The sequence below is a fragment of the Branchiostoma belcheri genome, unplaced genomic scaffold (genome assembly GCF_001625305.1).
Source record: "Branchiostoma belcheri isolate BF01 breed outbred unplaced genomic scaffold, Haploidv18h27 scaffold29, whole genome shotgun sequence".
Lineage (NCBI taxonomy): Eukaryota > Metazoa > Chordata > Leptocardii > Amphioxiformes > Branchiostomatidae > Branchiostoma > Branchiostoma belcheri.
The window spans coordinates 2,713,056-2,738,620 of NW_017803898.1; the positions used below are offsets into that span (position 1 = coordinate 2,713,056).

At 41.5% G+C, this 25,565-nt stretch overlaps 3 protein-coding genes across 3 annotated transcripts in view; 1 reads left to right on the forward strand and 2 right to left on the reverse strand.

The window, feature by feature from the left end:
* LOC109473140 (hydroxyacid-oxoacid transhydrogenase, mitochondrial-like) overlaps positions 1–7,052 on the forward strand; it is an 8,101-nt gene extending 1,049 nt beyond the window's left edge. The window contains 13 exon segments of the mRNA XM_019773035.1: positions 606–689; positions 980–1,030; positions 1,324–1,427; positions 1,793–1,956; positions 2,064–2,096; positions 2,336–2,413; positions 3,350–3,455; positions 3,774–3,926; positions 4,422–4,520; positions 4,990–5,068; positions 5,424–5,520; positions 5,971–6,128; positions 6,755–7,052. Of these exon segments, the coding sequence (XP_019628594.1) occupies positions 606–689; positions 980–1,030; positions 1,324–1,427; positions 1,793–1,956; positions 2,064–2,096; positions 2,336–2,413; positions 3,350–3,455; positions 3,774–3,926; positions 4,422–4,520; positions 4,990–5,068; positions 5,424–5,520; positions 5,971–6,128; positions 6,755–6,838 (1,290 nt within the window). The 3' untranslated portion in view covers positions 6,839–7,052.
* A 205-nt stretch (positions 7,053–7,257) lies between these two features.
* On the reverse strand, positions 7,258–9,089 carry LOC109473141 (39S ribosomal protein L53, mitochondrial-like). The gene is made up of 3 exons (XM_019773036.1): positions 8,853–9,089; positions 8,034–8,146; positions 7,258–7,690 (listed from the first exon to the last, which is right to left on the reverse strand). Exons 1-3 carry the CDS (start codon positions 9,041–9,043, stop codon positions 7,578–7,580), a joined length of 417 nt encoding a protein of 138 aa, XP_019628595.1. The 5' UTR covers positions 9,044–9,089; the 3' UTR covers positions 7,258–7,577.
* Positions 9,090–10,497: 1,408 nt separating this feature from the next.
* On the reverse strand, positions 10,498–25,557 carry LOC109472974 (vacuolar protein sorting-associated protein 11 homolog). The gene is made up of 22 exons (XM_019772837.1): positions 25,490–25,557; positions 24,734–24,847; positions 24,023–24,166; positions 23,433–23,650; positions 22,464–22,637; positions 21,926–22,108; positions 21,319–21,458; positions 20,407–20,619; positions 19,851–20,035; positions 19,161–19,298; positions 18,447–18,539; positions 15,054–15,160; positions 14,631–14,718; positions 14,120–14,302; positions 13,615–13,731; positions 12,980–13,150; positions 12,485–12,606; positions 12,178–12,273; positions 11,419–11,478; positions 11,185–11,251; positions 10,874–10,939; positions 10,498–10,725 (listed from the first exon to the last, which is right to left on the reverse strand). Exons 1-22 carry the CDS (start codon positions 25,502–25,504, stop codon positions 10,498–10,500), a joined length of 2,922 nt encoding a protein of 973 aa, XP_019628396.1. The 5' UTR covers positions 25,505–25,557.
* Between the last annotated feature and the right edge of the window lie 8 nt (positions 25,558–25,565).

Genomic DNA, 25,565 nt, shown 5'->3' on the forward strand with positions numbered 1-25,565 from the left:
AAAAAAAAAAAAAAAAAAGAGAATGTCTAGGTAGCCATGGCAACAGGTAATCATGGTAACAGTTTGTTTTCTCCATCTCTACAGATGCAGATGCCCCGCCCATTCTGCAGGGTTTGCTCCAGGTAAGAAATCATTGAAATATTTGTGATGGTGGCATTTTTACAGTGAAACAAAACAAAAATGAAAACTTCCTTTCCACTAGTCTTACTTCAAATCATCATCATTATTTGCTTAAAAAATAAAGTACAATTTGAAACCAATGAAGTTATGGTATACATAGTGTGATTTCAACTTATACCGGAATTCGAAGTTTTCTAATTCAAAACGTAATGCCTATTGTTATACAAACTGTGCAGACAATAATTCTAAATCTGTCTTCTCTTTTTATTAATTTACCACGAGCAGCCACACAGAGAAGATGTCAGACCACAGAGACAACAGAAACAGAGTATGCTGTGGAGGTCAGTTTTGTTTCTAAGTTAAAGGGTTAGGTGTAAAAAGTTGATCGGTGTAATGTAGCCAGCTGCCGCTGCGCCGCGTGCCTGTGAAGCTGATGTGTTACGTCGAAAGGTGGTTATGCCGTTATACAGATACAGATACAGAAGTAACCTTCTTCCATTTTTTTTTTTACCCAGATGGCAACATCTACCATCAGATATGGGATGGGAGTTACTCAGGAGGTCGGCATGGTAAGTCAACATACATGTATTTGCCAATGTTTGCATATCATTTGCATATTTGGGATTCCTTCCTTGTATGGCACAAGAAACGGTCACCAATATGCAAATACAGGTAGTTTAGTTTGCACCTAAAGGAAAATTATCAACAATGACACAAATGAGTTTCTACCTATAGTACCTATAGTACTCATCTAACTTTACTTTACATTTGTTGTATTAACTGAAAAAAGGAAAATGGAGGCTAATTAAAAGCTATGGTATATGTTCACATGGTGAAAAATTATTCTTTTTTTCCTCAGGATTTCCAGAATATGGGAGCCAAGAAAGTCTGCATCATGACAGACAAGACAGTTAGTGGATTCTTTTTTTTTATTGTCATTTAATTTGTGATCTTTGCTACCATTTTCTTAAAGTTTGTAACTATTACAAGGAAAATGTCAGTTTGAAGTTTGACAAGACTGAAGGATGATAATCATTAGCATATGGTGATATCCAATATCTTTATACATTGTACACAGTCACTGTGATATGATGCATATGTTTTAGCTGGACCTGTCCTTGGTGCTGAAATACTGATCCTTGTCTTCTACAGTGGTTGTTAACATATATTGGTGTAAACCTGTGTGTTGTTCTGTTTCTGTAGGTTGGGAAGCTGCCTCCTATGCAGATTGTGCTAGAAGCCATGACAAAGGCTGGGGTCAACTTTGAAGTGTTTGACAACGTTCGCGTGGAACCAACTGACTCAAGGTACCAGTTATAAGGCCTTGTATGCACACATTTTTCAAATCCAATTTTAACGTAAATTTTCCCCAAACCTGGGTTTAGGCGTGCTTCCAAGTGCAAGTCTTTTTTGAAGCAAGATTTTTACGGCTGGATGCCCTTCCTAACGCCAAACTAAACCCTAGTAGGGCCCAGGAACCCTCTAAATGAGGGGGGAAATACGTGTAAAGTGCCTAATTCCAAAGGGCACAATGTCTGGGTGCAAGTCCGGATATGTCTGGGTCCAACCCTGGGGATTGAACCTGGGTCCCCTTGCTTATACTAACACTCGGATGCTCTACCACTACACCACACAGATGCCATAATTAATATTTTTTTAAATTTCCACCCAGTTTCCAGGCTGCGATTGACTTTGCCAAGAAGGGTAACTTCGACGCTTACTTGGCAGTTGGGGGAGGGTCAGTGATGGACACCTGTAAGGCAGCAAACCTGTTCACAGCACATCCTGACAACGAACTGCTGGACTTCGTCTACCCTCCTATCGGCAAGGGACTGCCCGTCACTAATCAGCTCAAGCCTCTCATCGCAGGTAGGCTGATTCAGTAATGTAACACAGCCTCTTATTGGTCACTAACCCTAACCCTCCCATCGGCAAGGGACTACCCGTCACCAATCAGCTCAAGCCTCTCATCGCAGGTAGGCTGCATCAGTTGTAATGCAGCTTCTTATTGGTTACTATTTCACTTACCAATCAGGTCTAGCCTCTCATTGCAGGTATAGGCTACTTCAGTAACACCCTTCGTTATTGGTTACAGTTCTAACAGTCAGCATGTGTGTGTGTTTGTGTGTGTGTGTCTGACTGAAAGGGTTGCAAATAATGTGAAAGGGGTGAAGTCTGCCATCTCTGACTGATTGCCTCTTGTGTTTTGTTACAGTTCCTACCACATCAGGTACAGGTAGTGAGACCACCGGGGTGGCCGTGTTCGACTATGAACCACTGAAAGCCAAGATTGGTAAGCACAGATTCACTAGTTTTACAAGAATTGCATCCTCACTCTCACTCACTCACTGTCCGGTTTATCGTCTGTTGTTCTCGTCTTCCGAGGGTTAGACGTGCTTGCACAGTACAACTGGGGCTTGATGGAAGCCCGCCACTTGTATTTGTATATCATTCTATAGTTTTGGAAGCTTGTTTAAGTCTTTTTACTGTATGTTTAATGAATATACATGAGTTTATGTTCTACTGGCAATAGAGAAATTGACTTGAATAGAAATAGACCTGTACAGTCACTGTAAAATGGTATATGTATTAGGCTTGTTTGTTATAACTGGGTCTGTCCTTGGTGCTGAACATAACGTCAGTATGGACAATTCAGCTACTTCACTACAAATGTAGCTAGTTTCAAGATATTACAGGCATATTTTAGTTTTTGGTTGTTTTTGAGAAGTTATTTTAGCCTAGAATCTTCTTACATGTGTCTTTCTCTCTTCCTGAATGGATAGTAGACAGTTACAATCAAATAGTTCAGTACAGTCAATATGTAGGATTGTTTTGTCTGTTACAACTGGACCTGTCCTTGGTGCTGAACATAACATCAGTACAGACAAATCAACTATAACCCTTCTGAATTTCATGTCCATGTATTTTTGGCTACTGTTCTACCTATCTTGATATATTTTGGCACATGTATATCATTCTTTAGTTTTGACAGCTTGTTTTAAACTGAAAAATGTTTTTACTGTTAAACTTAAATTGCATACATACAGATTGAATTGAATAGTTCTGTACAGTCACTGTAAATTGATGCATGTATTGTAAGCCTTATTTCTAACACTGGACCTGTCCTTGGTGCTGAACATAACATCAACACAGGCATTTCAACCATAACCCTTGAAAATCTAATGTATTTGCAGCTACTTTATTATATTAACATGATATATTTTTGCAGGCATTGGCCAGCGTGCGATCCGGCCGACTATGGGTCTGGTGGACCCGATGCACTGTAAATACATGCCTGAGAGAGTCACCGCCAACAGTGGGTTTGATGTGCTGTGGTAAGGGGACATTACTTTCTGATTGTCTGTATTTGTGTCTTCGATTTCATGATGTGTTGTATGTATGTGTGTGTGAGTGTGTGTGTGTGTGTGTGTGTGTGTGTGTGTGTGTGTGTGTATCTATATGTGTATGTGTGTGTGTGTGTGTGTGTGTGTGTGTGTGTGTGTGTGTGTGCGTGTGTCTGTCTGCCTGTCTGTCTCTGTATTTGAATGTGTGAAGTCTGCCATCCCTGACTACCGCGCGTGTGTGTGTGTGTGTGTGTGGGTAAGGGTGTAAAGTCTGCCATCCCTGACTCCCTTGTGTTATGTTATCCACAGCCATGCTCTGGAGTCCTACACTGCCATCCCCTATCAGGAGAGGCGCCCAAGGCCCCAGAACCCCATCCAGCGGCCTGCCTACCAAGGCAGTAACCCCATCAGTGATGTGTGGTCTCTACATGCACTCAGGATCATCAACAAGTACATGAAGAGGTGGGTATGGGGCCCTATTTTTTTGTTGTTGTTGGAAAGAATGAGTTATGATTTATTTTATTGATGACTTGAGGAACCTATTGGAATATGATTTCTTCTGCAGTTTAAGATCAATTTTGGGGGATTTTTATTCTAGTTTTTACACAAATACTCTCTTACTCACTCATTTGTGTTATCTTCCTTAGTTGGAATTATTGTACCCTTGGGTAATCTACTAGTATTCATTTGAGATTATGAACTTAGAAGAAAGTCCTACCTTCCCTAAAACTACAGAGGTTTACTGTCAGAGACTGTTATCCTTGTATAGGACTGTGCAGCCATAGCCAGAGCTGTAGGGCTGTAAACAAGATTTACCAAAAGGAGTTTACTATGGTCAATACTGACCAAAAATCTATTCTTGTTAGATATACCTTCCACAGAAAAAAAAAATTTTCACATGAGTCATTTATGCTTTGAAATGTGACACCCTGCATATGTTGCTGACTTGTGTTCCAGGGCTGTGAGAAATGCTGATGACACAGAGGCGAGATCACACATGCACCTGGCCAGCACCTTCGCTGGCATAGGCTTTGGGAACGCTGGGGTACATCTGTGGTACGTCTTACTTTGATGTCAAAAGTTTTTAATAACTATTAGTTTTCTCATAGGAAATTCAAACTCTGCTACTACAGTAGATGAATTACGGACTGAGATAATTTCTGGAGCTTTTGAGTGACATCCACTACTCTGCAGCATCACTAATGAACTAACAGAATGCAATTTACAATATATATATATATATATATATATATATCTGAGTAAATGGAAAAAAACAACAGTTGAACGTGACAAGTCTCATATAGTCATTATTATGTAAAGAAGATAAGGAACACCATAGGAACTGATATCCTATGAGTTACTTTTTGCCTGGATGTCTAACTCTAGCAAAATGTCAAAGGGTAGATTTCTACCAGGCCTTATTCTTTTGTTTGCTGCTAGTTGCCAAGGTGAAGAAAATCAGGTAACAGACAATTATGCATACTTTTTATGACTACAACGTATAATCTTTTCATTTCCCCTCTAGCCATGGCATGTCGTACCCCATCTCTGGGCTTGTCAAGAAGTTCAAGTCCAAGGACTACTCTGATGATCATCCTCTTGTGGTAGGTTGAAAGATCAAAAGCATTTCGTCAAATTTCAAAATACATGACCCTGTACATGTATTCAATTTCTCAGCTAATTTGCTAGGTTGAAAACTACAAAGATATCTGGTAGATGATGTTGGCTCCCGTCGCGGTTCAATGTAGGGTGATGGGCCCTGATGTATATGGCTTCCTTCACCCCTCTCAAAAAATAGTCTTGGGTCTCTTCACTGGGTCAGCCTACTGAGGAAGACCAGAGTGACTGGTTAAAAGCTGTAGGTGACAGAATTTTTTGTGTTTTAACTCTAAACATGTAACTACTGACACAGGTGAACTTTCATGATAATATATTGATTTTATTTCCCCTGTTGCCCAGCCCCACGGCCTGTCAGTAGTGGTGTCAGCTCCTGCCGTGTTCCAGTTCACAGCTCCCATGTGTCCTGACAGGCATCTGGAGGCTGCAGAGATACTAGGTATTCCTTATTAGCGTTCTTCATCCTATTGTGTTTTACTCAGTTCTGCTATTATTGCCTGTTGAACTGAAAGGGTTGCAAAGCAGATGAGTAAAGGGGAGAACAAATAAGTGACCTTGATTCAGATTTAGCTCAATGAAGAGCTAATCTCCCACTGGTCGTGACAGAGAAGACAGACACCATGTACAGTATTTACAGGTTCACTGTACCTGGATTTAGTAATGATGATGTACCCAGAAAATTCCCCAAGCTCTTTTCAACAAGCACTGTGAAATGAGCAACAGATCATGGCTTAACGTCCCGTCCTGCAACCTATCACAGTAGCTTATATGTGGGGTGAGCTCCCAACCTCTCAGTCCAGAGGCACAGTTGCTAACCACTAGAATACACATACTACCCATATATGTAGTCTTCCTATCTGATTGTCTTTTTCAAATTTTTCCTGAACAGGTTATGACACCAGAAATGCTAAGAGGGAAGACGCAGGACCCATCTTGGCCGATGTTCTGCGCAGGTTTGTGAAGGACCTGGACGTGGATGACGGTTTGCAGGCACTGGGTTATAACACAGAGGACATCCCTGCACTGGTGAAGGGGACCCTTCCTCAGGTTGGTACAACAACAACTGTAGACTCATTTAAATACTGGAAGAAGACAAGAACATTGCAATTGTTTCAGTACTGATGCTCTCTGCATGAGGTACCTCAACACACACTCACTCACTGTCCGTTTTAGCGACTTGTTCCCTGTCTTCTGAGGGTTAGACATGCTTGCACTGTGGTACTGAGGCTTGAGGGCAGCCCGCCACTTGCCTCTGTTCTGTGGGTCAATATCCCACCAGCTTCGCATTCATGTTTCTCTTACCTTGAAGATCACAGGTTTGACTTTTGTAGTATAGAAAAGGGGCATCATGTTAGGTTTGTTAACCTTCTCGTACGGAGCTGTGCTCCTTTTAAGTTTTGGTAAAGGGCTAGTATGCACTTCAAGTTATTAAGAAAATTGGTGCACAGTGCCTATCCTTTAGCCTCGGTGGCAATGGGGTTGCCATTACAATTTACATTACACACGTAATACAAATCAGATGGCACCCAGGCTACCTTTTCTTAGCTCAGGGCACAATATTGTGTCATGATCTAGGGATTTGAAGTCAGAATCTTAAATAGATTGTAAGTTGACAACCCTAACCACAAGGCATTTCCACCTCTGACTACATGTTGTTGTTTGCTTATCTGCAGCACCGTGTAACAAAGCTCGCTCCCCGGCCCCAGACTGAGGAGGACCTGGCTGGTCTGTTCGAAGCATCCATGACAATCTACTAGACAAAAAGAGACAGACAGACCTCTAACATTTCTAGAAAAGCTGCTGTGGAATTTTCAGTGAACATTCAACAAAAACTGGTGCTCTCAAGTTGATCAATGGCAAATCTTCTTTATGTCAACTACATGTAAAATCTATGTCTAGGATATCTGTAGTAGAACTTCTCATCTAGGATAATTAAAATAACTATGCCGCAGTGTTCTGTAATTTTTAATCAAAACATTCTTTGCAGACATGATATTCAAAATACATGTAATTATTACTGGCGGTTGAAGCCAAACATTTTGGACGTGTGTTCAAAGAATGTTTAAAATTAAAGGACATGTTCATTCTAGCTGGAGTCAAGAGATCAGAAGTTACAACAAGATGGCCCAGAAATGGAAGTAAACCAAAGAAAAAGATGACACAAAAGAAAAGGCTGATGTAGTTCAGAATATATTTCATCTAACGATCTGCATGGATAACAAATAACAGTAATAGTGCCTTCAATTGTACATGTATTTTGTTAATTGTTAATTATGTACTAAACTAAATACAATTGTTAACATATTCCATCCCTGAAATAAAATGTAACAAATTTATTTCTTCACAATTGCCTTTTATGTATCTTTTACTGGGGCAATAACTACATTGTAGATAGAAGCATCTGATATATTTCTCAAGACACTTTTAGCTAAACAAATCCTTTAACATTCTCCTTTTTTGACATTCACTGCTTCATAATTGTCTGTTGTGAATGTCTCATTGTGGCAGTTTAATTTCTGGATCCTTCTCTGCAGCTTTCTTCATGTATCTCTCAAATATCTCAAGTTCATGTAGATTTGCTGACTTGAAGATGATTCTTTCTCCATCCACTGAAAAAATACAGAAAAAGTTTAGTAATCAGCACATCGATGTATTCAGGGACAGTGAGAACTAGAAAAGTAACATTTGCAAAGCAAATGCATAATATTCATCTTTGCATATGGTCTGCTCTGTTAATTCTTACTCAAACACATTCACATATATGGTGACAGAAGTCTAAATCCCTCCTGCTATAAAATTGCAGCATGATGTAACCCAACACTAGTTACCATGGTGAGTGGTGAGAGATGGTCTGGTTAAGAAGAAGAAGAAACTGAGCAAAAACAATATGTATTCCTTTCGTAAACATAAATATGTGTATGTGTATGATGAAAGTATGACAATAGTACTTACTGTATTCTACGTCAATAATCGGTTCCGTTCTGTCGTTCTTGATTTTTGTTGTGATTTCACACTTTGGGTTGGTCTTCCGTGTTTTTGGGTTGGCAAACATTCTGAGAGCATTTCTGCATTTAACAAGTGACAAATTTTCACAAAACAACTGTGAATGAAATGCATTTAAAAGACAATCATCTACTAATATGCAATACATGCAGGAAGGACTTGAACTAGTTGAAATATTATCCATGAACTTTCATCATCATCTTTGATACTGCTTAGCCTTCTAAAGAGAAGATTACTAGCAGCTGCGCATTAATACTGTGTGCAAAGTGCAAACAAAGGGTAAGGTAGGGGTGGACATGGACAAGTGCAAGGACAGGACAAGTGAAATCAGTGGTGCTAGTGTTACACGTATTTACATATGTACAAGGACCGGGAAGCAGCTCAACGCAGCGAAGCCCGTCCCAGCTCTGCTTTGAACTGGGAGATGGACTTCGCCTCCGCCACACTGAGCTCAAGTTTACAATAACATATGGATGAAAATTAGTAAGATTTTCCAATCACTGGAAAAGGAGCTTGCTATTACAGGCCAGCTGAAAGTTAAATTATAGAACAGAAACTCAAGCAGCTAGCAGAAGTTTAGTATTTCAGAGAGGCAAATTATGTTTGTTCCAGATTTTTCTTTTCTATCAAGTTCGCTTAGAAGAATCAAATTTATAGATGCTAAGGAGCGGACCAAAACACGGCAAAGTTGAACTATCTTTTATATCATAAGATAAAATAATTTTCCAACCTCCAAAAAATTATCGCCCCCCTCCCCACTCGACTCACCTACAAGAGATGGTTTTCTCCGGCCCTAACCAGGGGTCAAACTCTACCAGAATCTTGGCAGTTGGTTTCAAGGTCACGCCTTGGGTCCATCTCCACATCTGCTTGTTGATAACCCTTGTGAGCGGGTTGAACACATTACTGGGCCAGTTTCTGTACACGATTCGCGCAAATCTTTCTGCGGAGGTCGCCATGATGTTCTAGATGCCTTCCCAAACGCTAAGAAGACTTAATTGTAGAATTTAAACCATCCTAACGCTTAAGAATTCTTTTAAACTAAAACAAAATTTACAAACACTGTGGTATTAATTGGTTGTAATCTTTACATCATTACTGTGCAGCTAACATTATTTTCATGCCAAAAGTTGAACCATATGTTTTTATGTTCTGCTGCTGTCTCCATTCACCAGTTTCCCATCCCCAGAATGCCTTGCGAAACAGGGGCCTACATTCATCAGTTTCCTAATCCCAGAATGCATTGCGAAAACAGGGGTCTAAACCTCATTTACGTAGGACAGGAAGGCATTGGAATGATCCAGGTGACGTTAAACAACTTGTTTTTCACTGTGTTTTGAGGTGTTGTGGCATTTTATCCCCAATGATAATTAAATTAGTATGGGTCGAATCTGACAATTTAGCCAACGCTAAGCTAAAAATTCTGTACCTTAGGCTTTTGCAATATATCACACACACACACACATGCGCACGCACACACAACGGCACAAAATAGAAAAAAAACAACTTCTCAGACATTTTGTCTTTATCTTATATTCTCCATCATGAGCCTTAAAGCAATACATTAGTTTTGACCATGCTGCCTGTTATCATTCTTCTATTCACATACTTTAACTTTCAGCTCATTTCAACATAATACATTTAAATATTCATACATATTCTAAATAATAAATGTACTCGGACCTTTTTTTCTTTACTATCAATTTATGTTTTTGATGGAAGCAGATACATATACAGATGCATTGCCATTGTAATCATACATTATAGCATACAGATACAATATTAAAGGCTTGCTTTAAATTTACACAATGTCAAAGAAACCCAAGATTTTGGCTAGAAAATGATACATCATCATACATTATATGAATTTTCCAGACTGAAATGATTCCAAATATGGAATATAAAAAAAAAATTATAAAATATACCTGTACCAAAAGTCTTCTGTGGTACTAGTATTTAGGATATTATTAGTTTGTGGAAACAGCTTGTACAGCAATTCACAGATCTAAATTACGTGAAGGCTGAGTAAATTTCATTCTTGCAAGGTAACTAGTATACATATGCAACATGTACATGATCATAATATAATATATTGCTGTCATCTAACAGTAACAGGCAATTTTTGGTTCGAAATATTTGCTAAAATTTCAGGCTGTATGAATGAGTCTAGTCTACTTCTATGCAGTCAAGTTATGCAAATTCCACAGAGTTAAAGACCCTCCTTGTAATTAAAGAATTCTACAAGCACAAATGAACTTTCAAGCTGAGAAAGAAAGACATTCAAGATGTCAGTGAAGGTTAGACATCTAGGTAATAAGATACCCCAAAAAACAATTACTCAAGCAACTGGATATGAGTTTTCAAAATTGAGTAACTGATTATTTGCCGAAGATTTTCAATACCGAACCAAAGCTTAATCCTCCCCGAAAGGGTTGGTACTTTCTGGTTCACCGAATGGATTCGTGCTTTCTGCGAGGAAGGGGTTGCTTGTGTCATCATCATCATCGAATGGATTGGGGGCAGCAGCTGACTTGGAGGCTGGTTTGGGGGCTGCTGGTTTTATTTGTAGTTCTGGAGGCTCTCCAAAGGGGTTTACACCAGAGGGCGGTGGGGCAGCAGGGGAGTCTGTGATCAGTGTGACCTGGGTGGACATGGACAACACAAGATCAGGAAAGAATAAGGATCGGTCAAATGAAAAAAAGAGGTTAAATTCTACTTTTCTGTTTTAAAACAAGACTTAGTGAAAATAGCCAACTAGCCGACCAACTAGCAACACGAAAACAGCCTACCTTGTTAAACACCCCTCTGCCGAAGTAGTCTGCTACAACAGAGAACCCATCTGGTGCTCTCTCCAGCTGGAAAACACATGAAAGTATACAGTCATGTTAGCGGAATTTTCCAGGTGCGAAGATCATCATCAGTATCCATGGTGTCATCAAAATGTCGGCAGAACGTACTGCACCTGCGCAAAACCCATAATGTATTGTGCAAAGCACTTTGGAAGAACGTCTCAATATAAGGTTGTATTTGTGCACATAACAGTAACATCCCGTATGTTGTATTTTTTTTTGGTGTTGGAATATGAAGAGAGTAAACCCACCTGGTGGTGAAACTGTTCATGGAGTTCTTTGTGTTGCTCCTGAGCTCTGATAATGTCCAGGATTTTTCTAAGAAAACAAAATCAGGCAATCGTTAGCCTCCCAGACTGTTTCGATGAGTGTGGTGGGATTAATCAATTAACTACATGTACATTGTATTCTATTTAGGCATGTGTCAGACTGACACATACCTAAAGAATGACTGAAAATGTTGAATGAGATTGAAGTTTAGTTACCTGTTCTCTGGCATACAGACTGGACATTCTGTCTCATTCTCTGCATAGCCTTCAAAACAACTGGAAAAGAGAAGGAAGAAAAATGTATAACTACAACCGAAAAGCACAATCAATCATTTATAAAGCATTCTAAATTTTTTCAGGATTCTGCATTAGATCTAGTGTCTTCAGAGGTCTTATGCACCATTTATAACAGTAAGCTAGATGTACAATATCAGCCATTCCATACAGATTGCTATAGATATTCCTGCTTTCCTCAGACAGTGTGTATGTGCGTGTGCATGTGTGTGTGTTTGCCTGTGTGTGTGTGTGTTTGTGCATGTATGTATCTGTAGGAAAGTGTACTTACTGTTGGTGGAAGGAGTGCTGACACAAGAAGTGCACAGAAGGCAGTTCTGTGTGTGTGTGTGTGTGTGTGCATGCGTGTGTGTGTAGGGAAGTGTACTTACTGTTGGTGGAAGGAGTGCTGACACAAGAAGTGCACAGAAGGCAGTTCTGTGTGTGTGTGTGTGTGTGTGTGCATGCGTGTGTGTGTAGGGAAGTGTACTTACTGTTGGTGGAAGGAGTGCTGACACAGGAAGTGTACAGAAGGCAGTTCTGTGTGTGTGTGTGTGTGTGCATGCGTGTGTGTGTAGGGAAGTGTACTTACTGTTGGTGGAAGGAGTGCTGACACAAGAAGTGCACAGAAGGCAGTTCTGTGTGTGTGTGTGTGTGTGTGTGTGTGTGTGCATGCGTGTGTGTGTAGGGAAGTGTACTTACTGTTGGTGGAAGGAGTGCTGACACAGGAAGTGTACAGAAGGCAGTTCCAGCGGATGGTTACAAATGCTGCACTTCGACACCTGGAAAATCTTCGCACTGCAAAAACAATGGGTAAAACTTTTAAAACACAAACATGCAGCCTTTTCTAAACAAAACAATTTTCAAACAAGAAGAAAATTCGGCTGATAATATTGCAACAATCTTGCATTCTCCCTTTATACAATACAAATGGCCTTATTAAGAATATATCCAGTTTTGCTGCTCTGAAATCACATTTGATGCCTTTAAAAGAAACAGCTTTTCACACCTAGTCTTGAGTTCCTGTATCTGACTCCTCATCTTCTCTGTCTCCTGTCTGTACTGATGGATCAAACGTTCATCCTCCTGGATCTGGTCATTCTCCTGCTGCAGTCGTCGTGTGATGTAATCCTGGTCAAACAAACAAACAAACAAACAAACAAACATTAGTACTGCAGCTGACGTGTGATGTAATCGTACAGATACAACACAATACATCTACAGTAATTCTGCAAAAACACATGCATGCACACACATATGGCACACACACACACACACACACACACACACACAACACTATACACACACAAACACACACACAAACACACACATACACATACACACACCAATACACACACACACACACACACACACACCAATACACACACACACACACACACACACACCAATACACAAACACACACACACACATGCAAACATACACACCACACCAATACACACACACCAACACATACTATGGATGAAGAGATGTATCCACCCGTACCTTGACCACAGCCAGTGTAGCAGTTGAGTTGTGAGCCAGGGTCTGCACCACTAGCAGTGGGGGCAGCAGGTTGTGTCTGTCGATGTGCTGTAGAACCTCCATCATCTGTGTACGGCAGTTCTCTTCCTTACGGGCAAAATATGCCAACGCCTGGACCCACAGGTTTGGGTCCTGAAACAAAACAAAAATGGTCAGTTTATTTGTGCTTGAATGTCTTTTTTTCTGTTCAACTGAAACCCATCAGCTAAAGGAGTAAAGTTCTCCTCCTTACGGGCAAAATATGCCAATGCCTGCACCCACAGGTTTGGGTCCTGTAACAAAAACAAAATTTAAGGTAACATTTGCAAAGCAATTGCATGTTTACTTTGAAGTTCGCATATGGTCTGCTCTGTTGATTCTTACTCAAACACATTCATATATGGTGACAGCAGTCTAAATCCCTCCTACTTTAAAATTGCAACATTATGTAACCCAACACCAGTTACCATGGTGACAGATGTCAACAAATCAGGTCATTGGCCAGGTCCGAGGTCAGTGTTTGGAGAGGAAGAGGAAGAAACTGAGCAAAAACATTATATTTTCCTTCGGTAAACATAACAAATGACAAGAAGTTGTCTGAAGGATAAAGGTCTCACCTGTCCCCCAAACTTCTTACAGGTGTTGATGATGTGGACGTACTCGTCATGGTCCATGTGGTACCGAAGGATCTGCTGGTACAGTCGCTCACGCTCATACAGGTACAGGATACCCGCCTGAAATAATGTAACAAACACACAAGATGACATACAGTTACGATAATATTTTCTATAATAATTGATACAAGCATTAAGCAATCTGTCAAGAGTGATCACTTGTCCACTGTCTCTAGCCAAAGAAATTACAAAATTATATATACAAGTTACATGGCAAATACATGTAACATTTCATGAGTTATTTGCCTTTTTTTGCATATAATTTGCATATTTGTGATCCTTCTCTTGTATCGTACAAGAAAGGGTCACCAATATGCAAATACAGGTAGTTGAGTTTGCATCTGACTTGCATTAGCCTGGTTGGCATTATAGTGAGTGTCTTGGCATGCACTACTTATAAGCTTTATTTTTACATATTAAATTTGCATATCATTTGCATACTTGGTACCTTATAATTGTGCATCTGACAGAGCACGAGGGCCTGGTTGACATCATAGTGAGCATCTGTGTTTTGCAGAAGGTCCAAACTCTTCCTGTCCAACTCTGCCTTCTGACTCCCATCATGAGCCATGTCATGTAGGTACAGCTCCAGTAGGGTGTTATACAGCAGGGAGGGGGAACTGGGCTGCACCTGGGGAAAAAAAAAGAATGATACTAGAAACTTAAGATAACATTTAGCAAAGCAAATGCATAATGTTTACCTACCTGGTTTTGCCTAACAAATTATAGTACTGCCCTGTTTATTGTTACTCAAACACATTTTCATATAATATGTGGATGCAGTCCTTCCAGGACTGTCCTGCTACATAATGTAACCCAACACCACAGGGTGTCTGCTACAGCACCTGTACAACTCTTTGTGTGAAGTCATATTTGACTTGGCAATAAGATACGCAAACTTATGTGAGGAATTGTCAAGACTTTAGACTACCAGACGAGTAAAACAACAGTTACTTTACCTTGATCATGTGCTCCAAGAACTCCATGAGTTTGGAAGAGTTGCTGACAAAGATGTGGATAAACTCATCAGCTGGGGCTTTATGGATCCTGCAACAGATTAGTGAGGAAATATCATGGACAACAACACAACATTCAGCTTGGCTTTGCACTTGCATAGACATGTACACACATACACATACAAATTCACATACACTCATACACACACTCTCACACACACAAACACGCACACACAAACACACACACAAACACACATGCACACACACACACACACACACACACACAAATACATAAACAGACACACAGACAAACACACTGAGACACATAAAGACAGTGTCACACACACACACACACACACACACACACACATAAACATACAAAAACACATGAAAGTTTCAGTTCAAAATTCTTTGATACAATTATACCTGGCTGGCATCCCCCCCTGTAGTGTCTGTTCATCAGCCAGTGGGATGTCACTGGGTCTGTAGTCTGTACACAGTCGCTTTAATAGCTCTGTGGTCTGCTGGGGAACCTGTAGTTTACATGGAAGGAAAGTTAGTAAGTCCTTCATACACACATGTGGTGCATAGGGCAATACCAGCCTCTGTCTCCTTAGACAAACAAAAATCTAGTTGATGATGAATTGAATTAAACACACAGTTGTGTAGGCAGAGGTGACTGAATGTCAATATATTCCCACTTACGTCACAATGGACTGACATCTCGCGAGACTCTTGTTGAGCGAGATGTCAGGCCATGTGACCAACCCCTCATACTTCATCAGTTTTGTGAAGCCAGCCCCAGCGAAGGTAGCGTGTGGTTTAGCTCCGGTTGATCCGGCCATTTTTCTGTGATTCCGGCGGTGGCAGCATTATTCTGGTTCCATGCAGAATTCCCGCGTTGGTTTCCTGGTTTAGAAGGTACTGTTGTGGTAGTGTCTCGAGGAAACAGGTTTGTTTGGTGGTATTTCGGAGCGCAGGCTAGATAAAGATTTGTCGACGTGGCAGCGCGCACGTGCATGCCTCGGCAGATAAGTACGTGTGCTATCCCTCTTCCTCTGGGTAACGTGTTTTCTATTTCACAGGCAGACTGCCGGAGGAACACTGTGGAGACCTCGAACGCGAGTACAACGCAGACCACGAGGGGAAACCAGCCCGTGGATGCAAGCCTGCCAGCGGTCGGGTACAGCCCGGTCAACGAGAGGAGTTTCCCGCCCCGGGCGAAGCGTCTTGCCGCCCCAGGCGGAACGGGAGTGTGACCCGGCGGTTAGCGCTGCAGCAACCCCTGCCACCGGATAGAGCGAGTAGGCATCCCGAAGATAGTGACAGTTCTCTCGGGACCCAGTTCCGCGTTGTCGGCACTGGCCATCCCGCAGGGAGTCCCGGCACGGAACGCAGAGACGCCGTGGGTAGGAGTTTTGCCTCCGTCATTTTACGACCTTATTTTTGCGTGTGTCCGTCCCGGAATCACGTGTGTGTACCTCGGGGCGTTTCACACTTCTTTACAGTCTTATTTTTTTGCCCTTTTCGTTTGTTTTAAGCGTTGGTGGCTCGTTTCCTCGGAGAGAAAAGTTTGTCGGATAATCAACGGTTTTGCATCGGGCTGGTAGTGGAACAACCTGAGGCCTACTTCGGGGAAAGACTGTGGGACAATTCTTTCTAAGTTTCCTTTTGGTGTTGGCGGAGCTTCTCTGAGATTGTCGGACAGTCTCGAAGCGAGAAACTGTAGGACAGTTTCGTGTATCAGAGGTGGTAGGGACTGTCGGACAGTCTCAGAATTTGGGGCGTAAAACTGTTGGACAGTTTTATGGCATATCGCTTCCCCTGGATAGAGATTGTTGGACAATCTCGAAGCGAGAAACTGTGGGACAGTTTCGTGTACCAGAAGTGTTAGAGACTGTCGGACAGTCTCAGAATTTGGTGCGTAAAACTGTTAGACGGTTTTTATGGCATATCGCTTTGCCGGTGCATAGAGCTTGTTGGACAATCTAGAAGCGAGAAACTGAAGGTAAGTGTCAGGTATCAGTAGTGGTAGACGCCGTCGGACAGTCTCTAAATTTATTGCGGAAAACTGTTGGACAGTTTTATGGTTTATCGCTTTCCCGGGGGATAGAGGTTGTTGGACAATCTCGAGTTAGATGGGAAACTATTTGAATAGTTTCGCTCTCCCTATGCGTGGAGGTTTCCGACAACCACAAGGGGTATGGAGATGGAGGGCAGATTTCGGTAGTCTTCTGATCGTCTTTTGGTCACTGGGCGACTATCGACAGCAGGAGGAGAGGCAGTAGAGCAGTTTTCGGTCGTCTTTCCTAGCGACAATCGACAGCTGGAGGAGAGACGGTAAGACAGCTTTCGGTCGTCTTTCATGGCGACAACCGACAGCAGAGGGTGGCTATAGGACAGTTTTCGGTCGTCTTCCATAAAGGCTATCAACAGCAGAAGGGGAGACGGTGGGACAGTTTTCGGTCGTCTTTCTTTAGCCATTGACCTTTTGGTTTGGCCTTGCAATGGGTCATTTCTCTTTGTTTTGTACGTCGTATGGAGATGCGTACAGGTATCGTAAACGCATAGGAAGGCGCTTTGAGTAGTACAATTTTTCGGTTGTATGTATGTGAGATAGCTACCTAGTTTTGGCATTTTATGGCTGGCTAAGCCCTAACTCGTGGACCGTGCGTGCTTTCCCCAGGGTTTGCCGCCACCATATAGCTTCGGCTGGTGGCCCGGGAAGCGAGCGAGGGCCCCTCCAGACCTAAATTTACTTAAGGTAGCCGACACATTTGAGTAAACGGAAGGGTTACCGTTTTAGATTAGGAAAACCGAAGGAGATGTACCCGTACCCGAGAGTTTGGGGTACACTTGAGGATGAGATAAGATTGAAGTGCTTTAGAAACAGGTGTGTATCCAGTATCACGTATACCGTCATCATCCCAGTTTGGAAAGCAGGCGCAAGTAGCCCTTGATCCACTGAAGCTCTAGGAAGAGAGGGTGTCGGCTACCAGTGGGTAAATGGGTCTGGAACGGGCCCCGCTCCTTTACGGACCACGGCCAGTAGTACAAGAACTGCTGGCAAGCTTGTTGCGAGCGAGGGCTCAGTGACTACAGTTCGGGGACTCAGTAATTGTGCCCCAGGCGGGCGAGTTCCACAGACGTTAAATCGAGATTGAATAAAAAGAAAAGAAGACTACCCTCTCATGGTGTGTCTACGTGTCTTGGCCTACTGAGTGTCTTTGCCTTACGTGACGTGAGTAAGGAATGGGAGAGGAGAGGGTAAGGAATGGGAAGGATAAGGATTGGGGGATAATGAGGAAGAGGTTTGAGAGTGAGCCTATGACAGGGGTTAAGGCTCCCGATCACTGTAGCGTAGCCGAGGTCTTTTCCACCCAATCCTTAATCGATCACCTTGGCGAGAGTGGAAATATATAATTATTCCCACTTACGTCACAATGGACTGACATCTCGCGAGACTCTTGTTGAGCGAGATGTCAGGCCATGTGACCAACCCCTCATACTTCATCAGTTTTGTGAAGCGGGGCGACAGAGAGAAGGTAGCGGGGTTAGCGTACAACCCGTCTCGTGAGTAGCCTGGTAACTAGAGCGACGTGAACTCGGCGCGACGAGTACAGGACGTCAGGGTAGATGATGAGCGGGGACGCAACCCCCCCCCGCCACCCCACACTCACTGTGAGAGTCGCATGTATGACAGGGAGCAGACACTCGACACTAGCTCGCCGAGGTCTTTTCCACCCAATCCTTAATCGATCACCTTGGCGAGAGTGGAAATATATAATAATTGTGAAAAAAATGAATTGTACTCCTTACCTCTGACATGAGAATTTTGCCGTATTTCTTCATGTTACTCTCAGCTTCGTAGAAGCCCAGTTTGGAGATGTACGTTAGAGCCTTCTGGTAGTCCTGGATGGGGGAAAGTTTCACTTATTTGCATATAAGTCAATAGTTCTTGCTTATAAACCTGCATTTCTTCTGCAGTCTCTAGTGTCACTGACGAAAGGTAGTGTTACGTCGATCATCATAGCTTGTCGCTATTTCTCTCAGCAAAAGTCCGAGCAGCTTCACTGGCCTCCTGGAGGTCTGAGTCTGTGCAGGTCGGCGAGAGTCTGCAGTTACGTCGATGAAGGTTAGACATCCAGGTAATACAATACACCAAAAAAGCAGTTACTCAAGCAACTAAATCATATCCAGTTGCTTGAGTAACTGCTTTTTTGGCGAAAAGGTAGTGTTACCTGAAACGTCTGACCGTTTCCAAAATCATATCCAGTTTCTTGAGTTACAGATTTTTGGCATATCTTATTACCTGGATGTAAAACCTTCACCGACGTATCAAAGACAAAAATTGATGTCCTCGAGCTGAATCTTAAGGTCCAAACTGAGAGGACGTCCCTGACTGAGGCTAGGGACTCAATCTCACCCGAGTTGAGAGATAAAATAGGGATTCGAGCCCAGAACTTTTAGCTTCTGGATTCAAATTCTAAAAGAAAAGAAGCAGGCATATCTGGGAGAGAGTCTTAGACACACCTTGATGTCCTCGAGCTGAATTTTGAGGTACCACTCGTGCTGACTGTGTCGTTCTGCCAGGGACAGGGCGTGGTCGTAGTACCCAGCCTGGCGACACACTTTGATCGCAGTTTCCACATCAAAGTCTACCTCTTTATCCTGGAAAAAAACAAAGGAAAGAGACATGGAAATTAGAGAGGGTAGACTTCACCCTCTTACATACAGTGCTTTGGGACTCTAGAAAAAAACTACCACACCTTAAATGCCGTCTACATAATCATCAAAGTCTACCTCTTTGTCCTGGAGAAAAACAAAGGAGAGACAAGGAAATTAGAGAGGGTAGACTTCACCCTCTTACATACAGTGCTTTGGGACTCTAGAAAAAAACTACCACACCTTAAATGCCGTCTAGTACATAATCATCAAAGTCTACCTCTTTGTCCTGGAGAGGAAAAACAATGGACAGTGAGAAATGGACGAAGAAGATCCTCACACTGGATGTGGAAGGCCCACACCCTCGTGGTCGACCAAAGAAGAAATGGTTTGACAACATAAGGGAGGAATTCCACCACTTGAACCTGCATAACGTCAACCAACAGGATAGAGGCAAGTGGTGGGCTGCCATCAAGCCACAAGCACATCTAACCCTCGGAAGTCAGGGAACTGATGATATAAATGATTGAATTACTTTTAAAATTTTTACATTCCTACCTTAGAGTAGATGAACTGGTCCAGTTTGTTGGTGTCCTTCAGTTTAGTATAACAGTTGAGTAGCAGTGTGGTGTGATCTTCTGTAGCCAGCTGGGCCTTGTGTAGTGACTGTAGATATGCAGTCAGGTTGTGGATCCTCTGGGCATCCAGGAACTTTCTTATCACATAGGACGGCTCCAGTTTACCTGAGAAAGAAACGCAGTCACAATGGGCTTAGTACATTCTATTCTCTAGTAGTTCTCTCATAGTTGAGCATAGTTTAGACATCATGAGAAAAATCATCTGAATTGATACAGTATAAATCATCAACAGGAACTGTACTTAGTGGTAATGAGTTCCACTCTACGATGGTTCTTGAAAAATGTTTTTGAACACCTCAATTCTGATAACGCTGATATTTAAAGGCATGACTGTTTGTCGTTCTTCTCTGAGCTGGTATTAGATACTAAATTTGTATGCCCACCAGTTTATTAGTAATTTGTAATATCAATAATGATTTCAACTTATAGTATGTCTTTTATTAATAATGATTTCAACTTATAGTATTGTATTTTACCTATAGTCTTGACATACTGGTTGATAGCCCCATCATAGTCGCCCTTGCTGTACAGATGGTCTCCGTACTGAGTAAATATGTCCACCAGACCGTCCTGGTCAAAGTGCTGAGACTTGGCCAGGTTTATGGCTAACACATACAGGTTCTTCTTAAACAACATCTCCAGCTTGGTCTGGATGTCTTTCTCTATCAACTGCATCAAACGGTTCTCTCCTGAAAAACATCAAAATATAGAAAAAATTAAAAAAAAAACAGAAAATCCAGTTTTTGATGTTATTCTCTGTCAGCTGCATAAGATGATTCCCTTCTGAAAAATATTAAAATACAAAAAAAAGTCTTTGGCATAAAACTTACAAAAGCATTCTTGATAAAGTATATTGTGTCTACTGTTTCCTGACCAACCTTAGAAAAAACAGCCGACCCTAGCCTTTTTTTGTGGACTCCTGAAAGGGACATAAACTGAATTTTTTAAGCTGATCGACCTTTTTAGCTCCAAGATCTGACACCTAAGAGATGAAACATTGTACAATTAGTTTTCCAACATTGACATTGAAAATATACAAGTGTAGTGTCTTCATGCAAGTTTTACTTTGTTGAACTATATTGTATCATACAATCATACAGGGCCCCGTTGAAAATCAGTGCCATCACTGAATTGCATTGGGTTACCCTGTATAAAAATGATGGAAAATAAATAAAAAATAAAAGTATAAGTTGGATAGGTAGAGATGGCCAAAGATAATCCCTACCTACTAACCCTAATTTTTTCGGACTGAAACAGGCAAGGAAACACAACATTTTTTTCCTCGACCTAAGTAAAAGAGAGAGTCTTGCCACTGACATGTCAGAATTTGCCACCGAGAGCCGTTAAAGAAAAATAAAGGAGGTAAAAGAGATGTTCTTTGTGCTGACCTGTGAGTATGTAGAGAGATCCCCATTCACAGATGACATCAGTAACATCTGGCAGTGGTGCGGAGTAGGCGATGAACTTGTTCTGGATGTCGTACACGTTCACAATACTCATGTCACGGGACTGGCCACCCGGGGGTGGTCTGGGGGAGAAATTGGAGCAAAAACTGAGTCAGCAGGATTCATACAACTCAGAATCTGTGCTTCTAGTACTCTATGCTATTTGGAGAATTTATTGTAACAGTACATGAATCGTTTTGATCTTCAGTCAGGTTGATGTCTGTATCTATATATATTGTGTGTCTGTATGTATATGTGTATGTGTACATGTTTGAGTCTATCAAACTGAGTGTGTGTGTGTGTGTACATGTGTGTGTTTGTGTGTCTGTGTGTATATTTATGTATGTCTGAGTCTATCGTATACGCTTGCATTTATGTGAAAGCATCAGTTAGGTTTTAAAACAAGCTCAATCGAGTCAATGACCTTACAACATTCATAAAGATTATTGTACATGTACTGTAAGTGTGTGTGTGTGTGTGTGTGTGTGTGTGTGTGTGTGTGTGTGTGTGTGTACATGTATGACTGAGACACAGAAGGAGTATATTGTACCTAGGCATGGCCTTGTTCTCCTTCCCCACCACCACCAGGTACCCTCGGTACCACTGTAGGGTCTTCTTCTCTCCCTCAAACACCAGACACGGGCCGCGCCCGTCTGTCTGGTAAAAATACACCGCGTCTGGACGCCCAATCACAAACTGGTTGTCTTGCGATGTGTCACTAAGTACTGAACATCTGCAATGTAGAAGGATATACAAGTTGTAACACTTATTCTGATTGGCCTTATTCAAAATAAGCCCAAGTTGTCACACAGATTTTGATTGGATCTATGCCTTCCTTCTCAAAAAGACACTTGAGTTGCAACACACATTCTGATTGGTTTGTAGCCTTCCTTATCAAAACGAGAACTTAGATGTAACGCACAATATGATTGGTCCGAATTCTATAGCTACCTTTGATTGAAATATTATAAACAGTGCATTTTAACCTGGTATGTGTTTGGAGAAGAAGAAAAAACTGAGTACTAAAAACAATCATAATCTTTTCCTTATCTACCCGTGCTTAGGATCTTTTAAAAAAGTTTGTTTACCTCGGTTCACAGCCGAATGCGTCCAGTTCTTCCTTGTGGTCCTTTGCGGTGAGGTTGTAGGACTGGACGCTGTCTTTGGTGACCACGAACAGGTGGTTAACTTTGGCCGCCTGTCGGAAGGCCAGACCGGTCACTGCGCCGGCCGTGTGGTGGATCACTCGAGACTTACTGTGTCTGGGGTGTGGAGAAAAAAAGAAAAAGAAAATGGTTGAGAAAAAATGGTTATTAAGATGTGTGGTGCAAACTTATTACTTATTTTATCTTCTATAGCTTAGATTCATTACTAGTACACTATTTTATACTACCAGTATTTCATCATTTTATAATCACTTCAAATTTTGTGATGGTTTTATTTAGTGGCAGGTATTACTGTGCCAGTTGCTTCTCATATCAATCAAAGGGTGCAGGGAGCTATCAAAAGACTGGAGCTAGCTTAGGGCTTTCTATATGATGTACCACAAATTCTTATTTAAGAATGATTAAGTAGGCTTACATGTCCTTCAACACGAAACTTTCAGAACGGAGCAAGTAGGAGTAAAAGGGGAAGAAAGTACAATTGTGGATTACAACCATGTCATATTTAGTCAACTTCAAGTTAACTACGTTTTTTGATTATTTTTAGTACTACATGTAACAGCAACTTCAGAGAATGCAAGTTGAAGCAGAATTATTCAAGAATACTGTATTTTACCATCTTAATGACACATTCGCTAACTTAATTGCCTCATATTTAAACTTATGGTAAATAATGTGAAAAAAAAAGTTTTGGTTCCTAAAAGTTCTATATAGTGACTAACGTAGCAAACATAGGGAAAATTTTCAATCTCTCACAGACAGGGCTGATTGCATGATATAAGTGACATACATGTACATACCTGGTGTTAATCCCAGTTATATAGGGCTAAGCATTAACAAAGATGTAATTAAAGAAAGTAAGAAAGATGAGGAAGGGAAGGAAGTTATAAGTACCTGTCCCGCGTGACGTCTCCCCGGTACACCACCACAGTCCCGTCCTGAAAGCCGACAGCCATGAGGTTCAGGTTCTCGTGCACCGCGAGGGCGGAGACAGGAGATGACTCTTTACCGGGCACCGCGCGCACAATACGGGAACATGTGGGGTTTCCTGCCTTGTCTCGCTTCTCCAGGTTCCAAACCTTAATGATGGGGTTGGTACCTGGTTCATCATCCTGGGAAGAATATCAATCAATCAATCAATCAATCAATCAATCAATCAATCAATCAATCAATCAATCAATCAATCAATCAATCAATCAATCAATCAATCAATCAATCAATCAATCAATCAATCAATCAATCAATCATGACACGCACAATATGGGAACATGTCGGGTTTACCACCTTGTCTCTCTTCTGCAGGTCCCACACTTTGTTTGTTTGTGCATACTCCTTGTGTGTTTGTATGTTTGTTTGTGCATTCTCACCCCCACATTAACCAGGATGCCCAGTTGTTTGACCTGACACAGATGTGTGCTGTTTGTTTGTTTGTGCGTGAGTGTTTGTGTGTATGTTTGTTTGTGTGTTTGTTTGTGCCTACTCACCCCGACAGTGACCAGGATACCCTGCTGTTTAACCTGGCACAGATGAGTGATGCGGAGTTCGTAAGCCTTGAAGGTGGAGAGTTCCAGGTTCCGGTTTAGGAAGTGGATGTTCCCTTCATAATGTAGCAAACTGTTAAGGAAAAGCTTCTTTGTTTGGAGAAGAAGAAGAAGAAACAGAGCAAAAACAATTTATGTTTAATAATTCTGCAAAGATGAAAATAAGATTGAAAAATAATGGGGTCGTGTGGCGTAATGGTAGAGTGCTCAACTCGGAACCAAGAGGTCCCGGGTTTGAGTCCTGCCATGCCACCAATCTTGTGCCCTTGGGAAAGGCACTTTACACGACTTTCCCCACTTATCTCAAGTGAAAATGAGTATTGCCTGCCCTGTATTTGTTTCTATGTGTGGGACACAACACCAGCAACAGCTGCCTGTGTCCCACGTGTATTGTATTGATACGAAGATACAATGAAATGAAAGGAGACTAGCCAATTTTATCGTTGAAGAGGTCCATCAGTCACATAAAATTATCAGTTAGTAGAATATTCCTCTATCAGTGACTCTATCAGTAATGTACAGTGGACATCGAAAATTTGGAGGTACGTGTTTCTACCTGTCAAAAAGAGTCACTGATAGAGGAATATTCTAATAACTAGCCAATTTTAGTATTGAAAGGAAGACTTAAAGATGAAAAAGGATATCCCCGATGACGATCTGCCCCCTGCCACTTGCGCAGACCGAGATGTCGATGCCCTTCAGCCCGTCAAACACCTGCCCTCCCTCATCCTTCACTATCTCCTTATCAAAGAAGTTAAACCTGCGCCACTGGAAATAAACAATATAACACACATGTCAGATTCTCATAATATTTTTATGATAGTTTTTTTCCTGCTGAAACAAATACATGTATAAACTTGTTTTTGAAACAAAAAAAAGTACAGCAACTTTCATAAGGTCTTCTACTTATCGAAGAAACTAATACGGCGCCACTGGAAAATATACAATGCACATGTCAGATTCTATTTCATGATATTCAGTTACTTTTCACTACATGTGTTTGACATGTAAGTGATTTTGAGAATCAAATTTTTATTTTCAATTCAGATACAACAAACAACAGTTCCGTATGATGTGTAGTAACGTTGGCTATAATTTGCTTTCCGAAAGGTTTGCTGTTTTCAGTAAAATCTTAACGTGATCCTCCAGCTATATCCTCCTAATACAGCAAATCTTCATATGGTACAGAAATCGAGACTCAGATCGCCAAATAGACAAAGTCACATGAGTAAAAACGCCCCTCCTAACTTCCGTCTAAGTTTTCCTGCAATTAACACGTTTATTTCTCTTTAATAGCAAAACATATTCAGCAGAAGTACACAGCATACACATATTTGTGTGTATTCAAGACAAAGTATCGGTAAAACTTGCAAAATTCACCAAAAACTGCGTATTTTCATCGATTCTTACCTGTAAAAACGCCATCTTGGATGGACTGCAGGTCGTCTGCGGGTCAGAGGTCACCGGGTGCAAAGGTGAAAGGTCG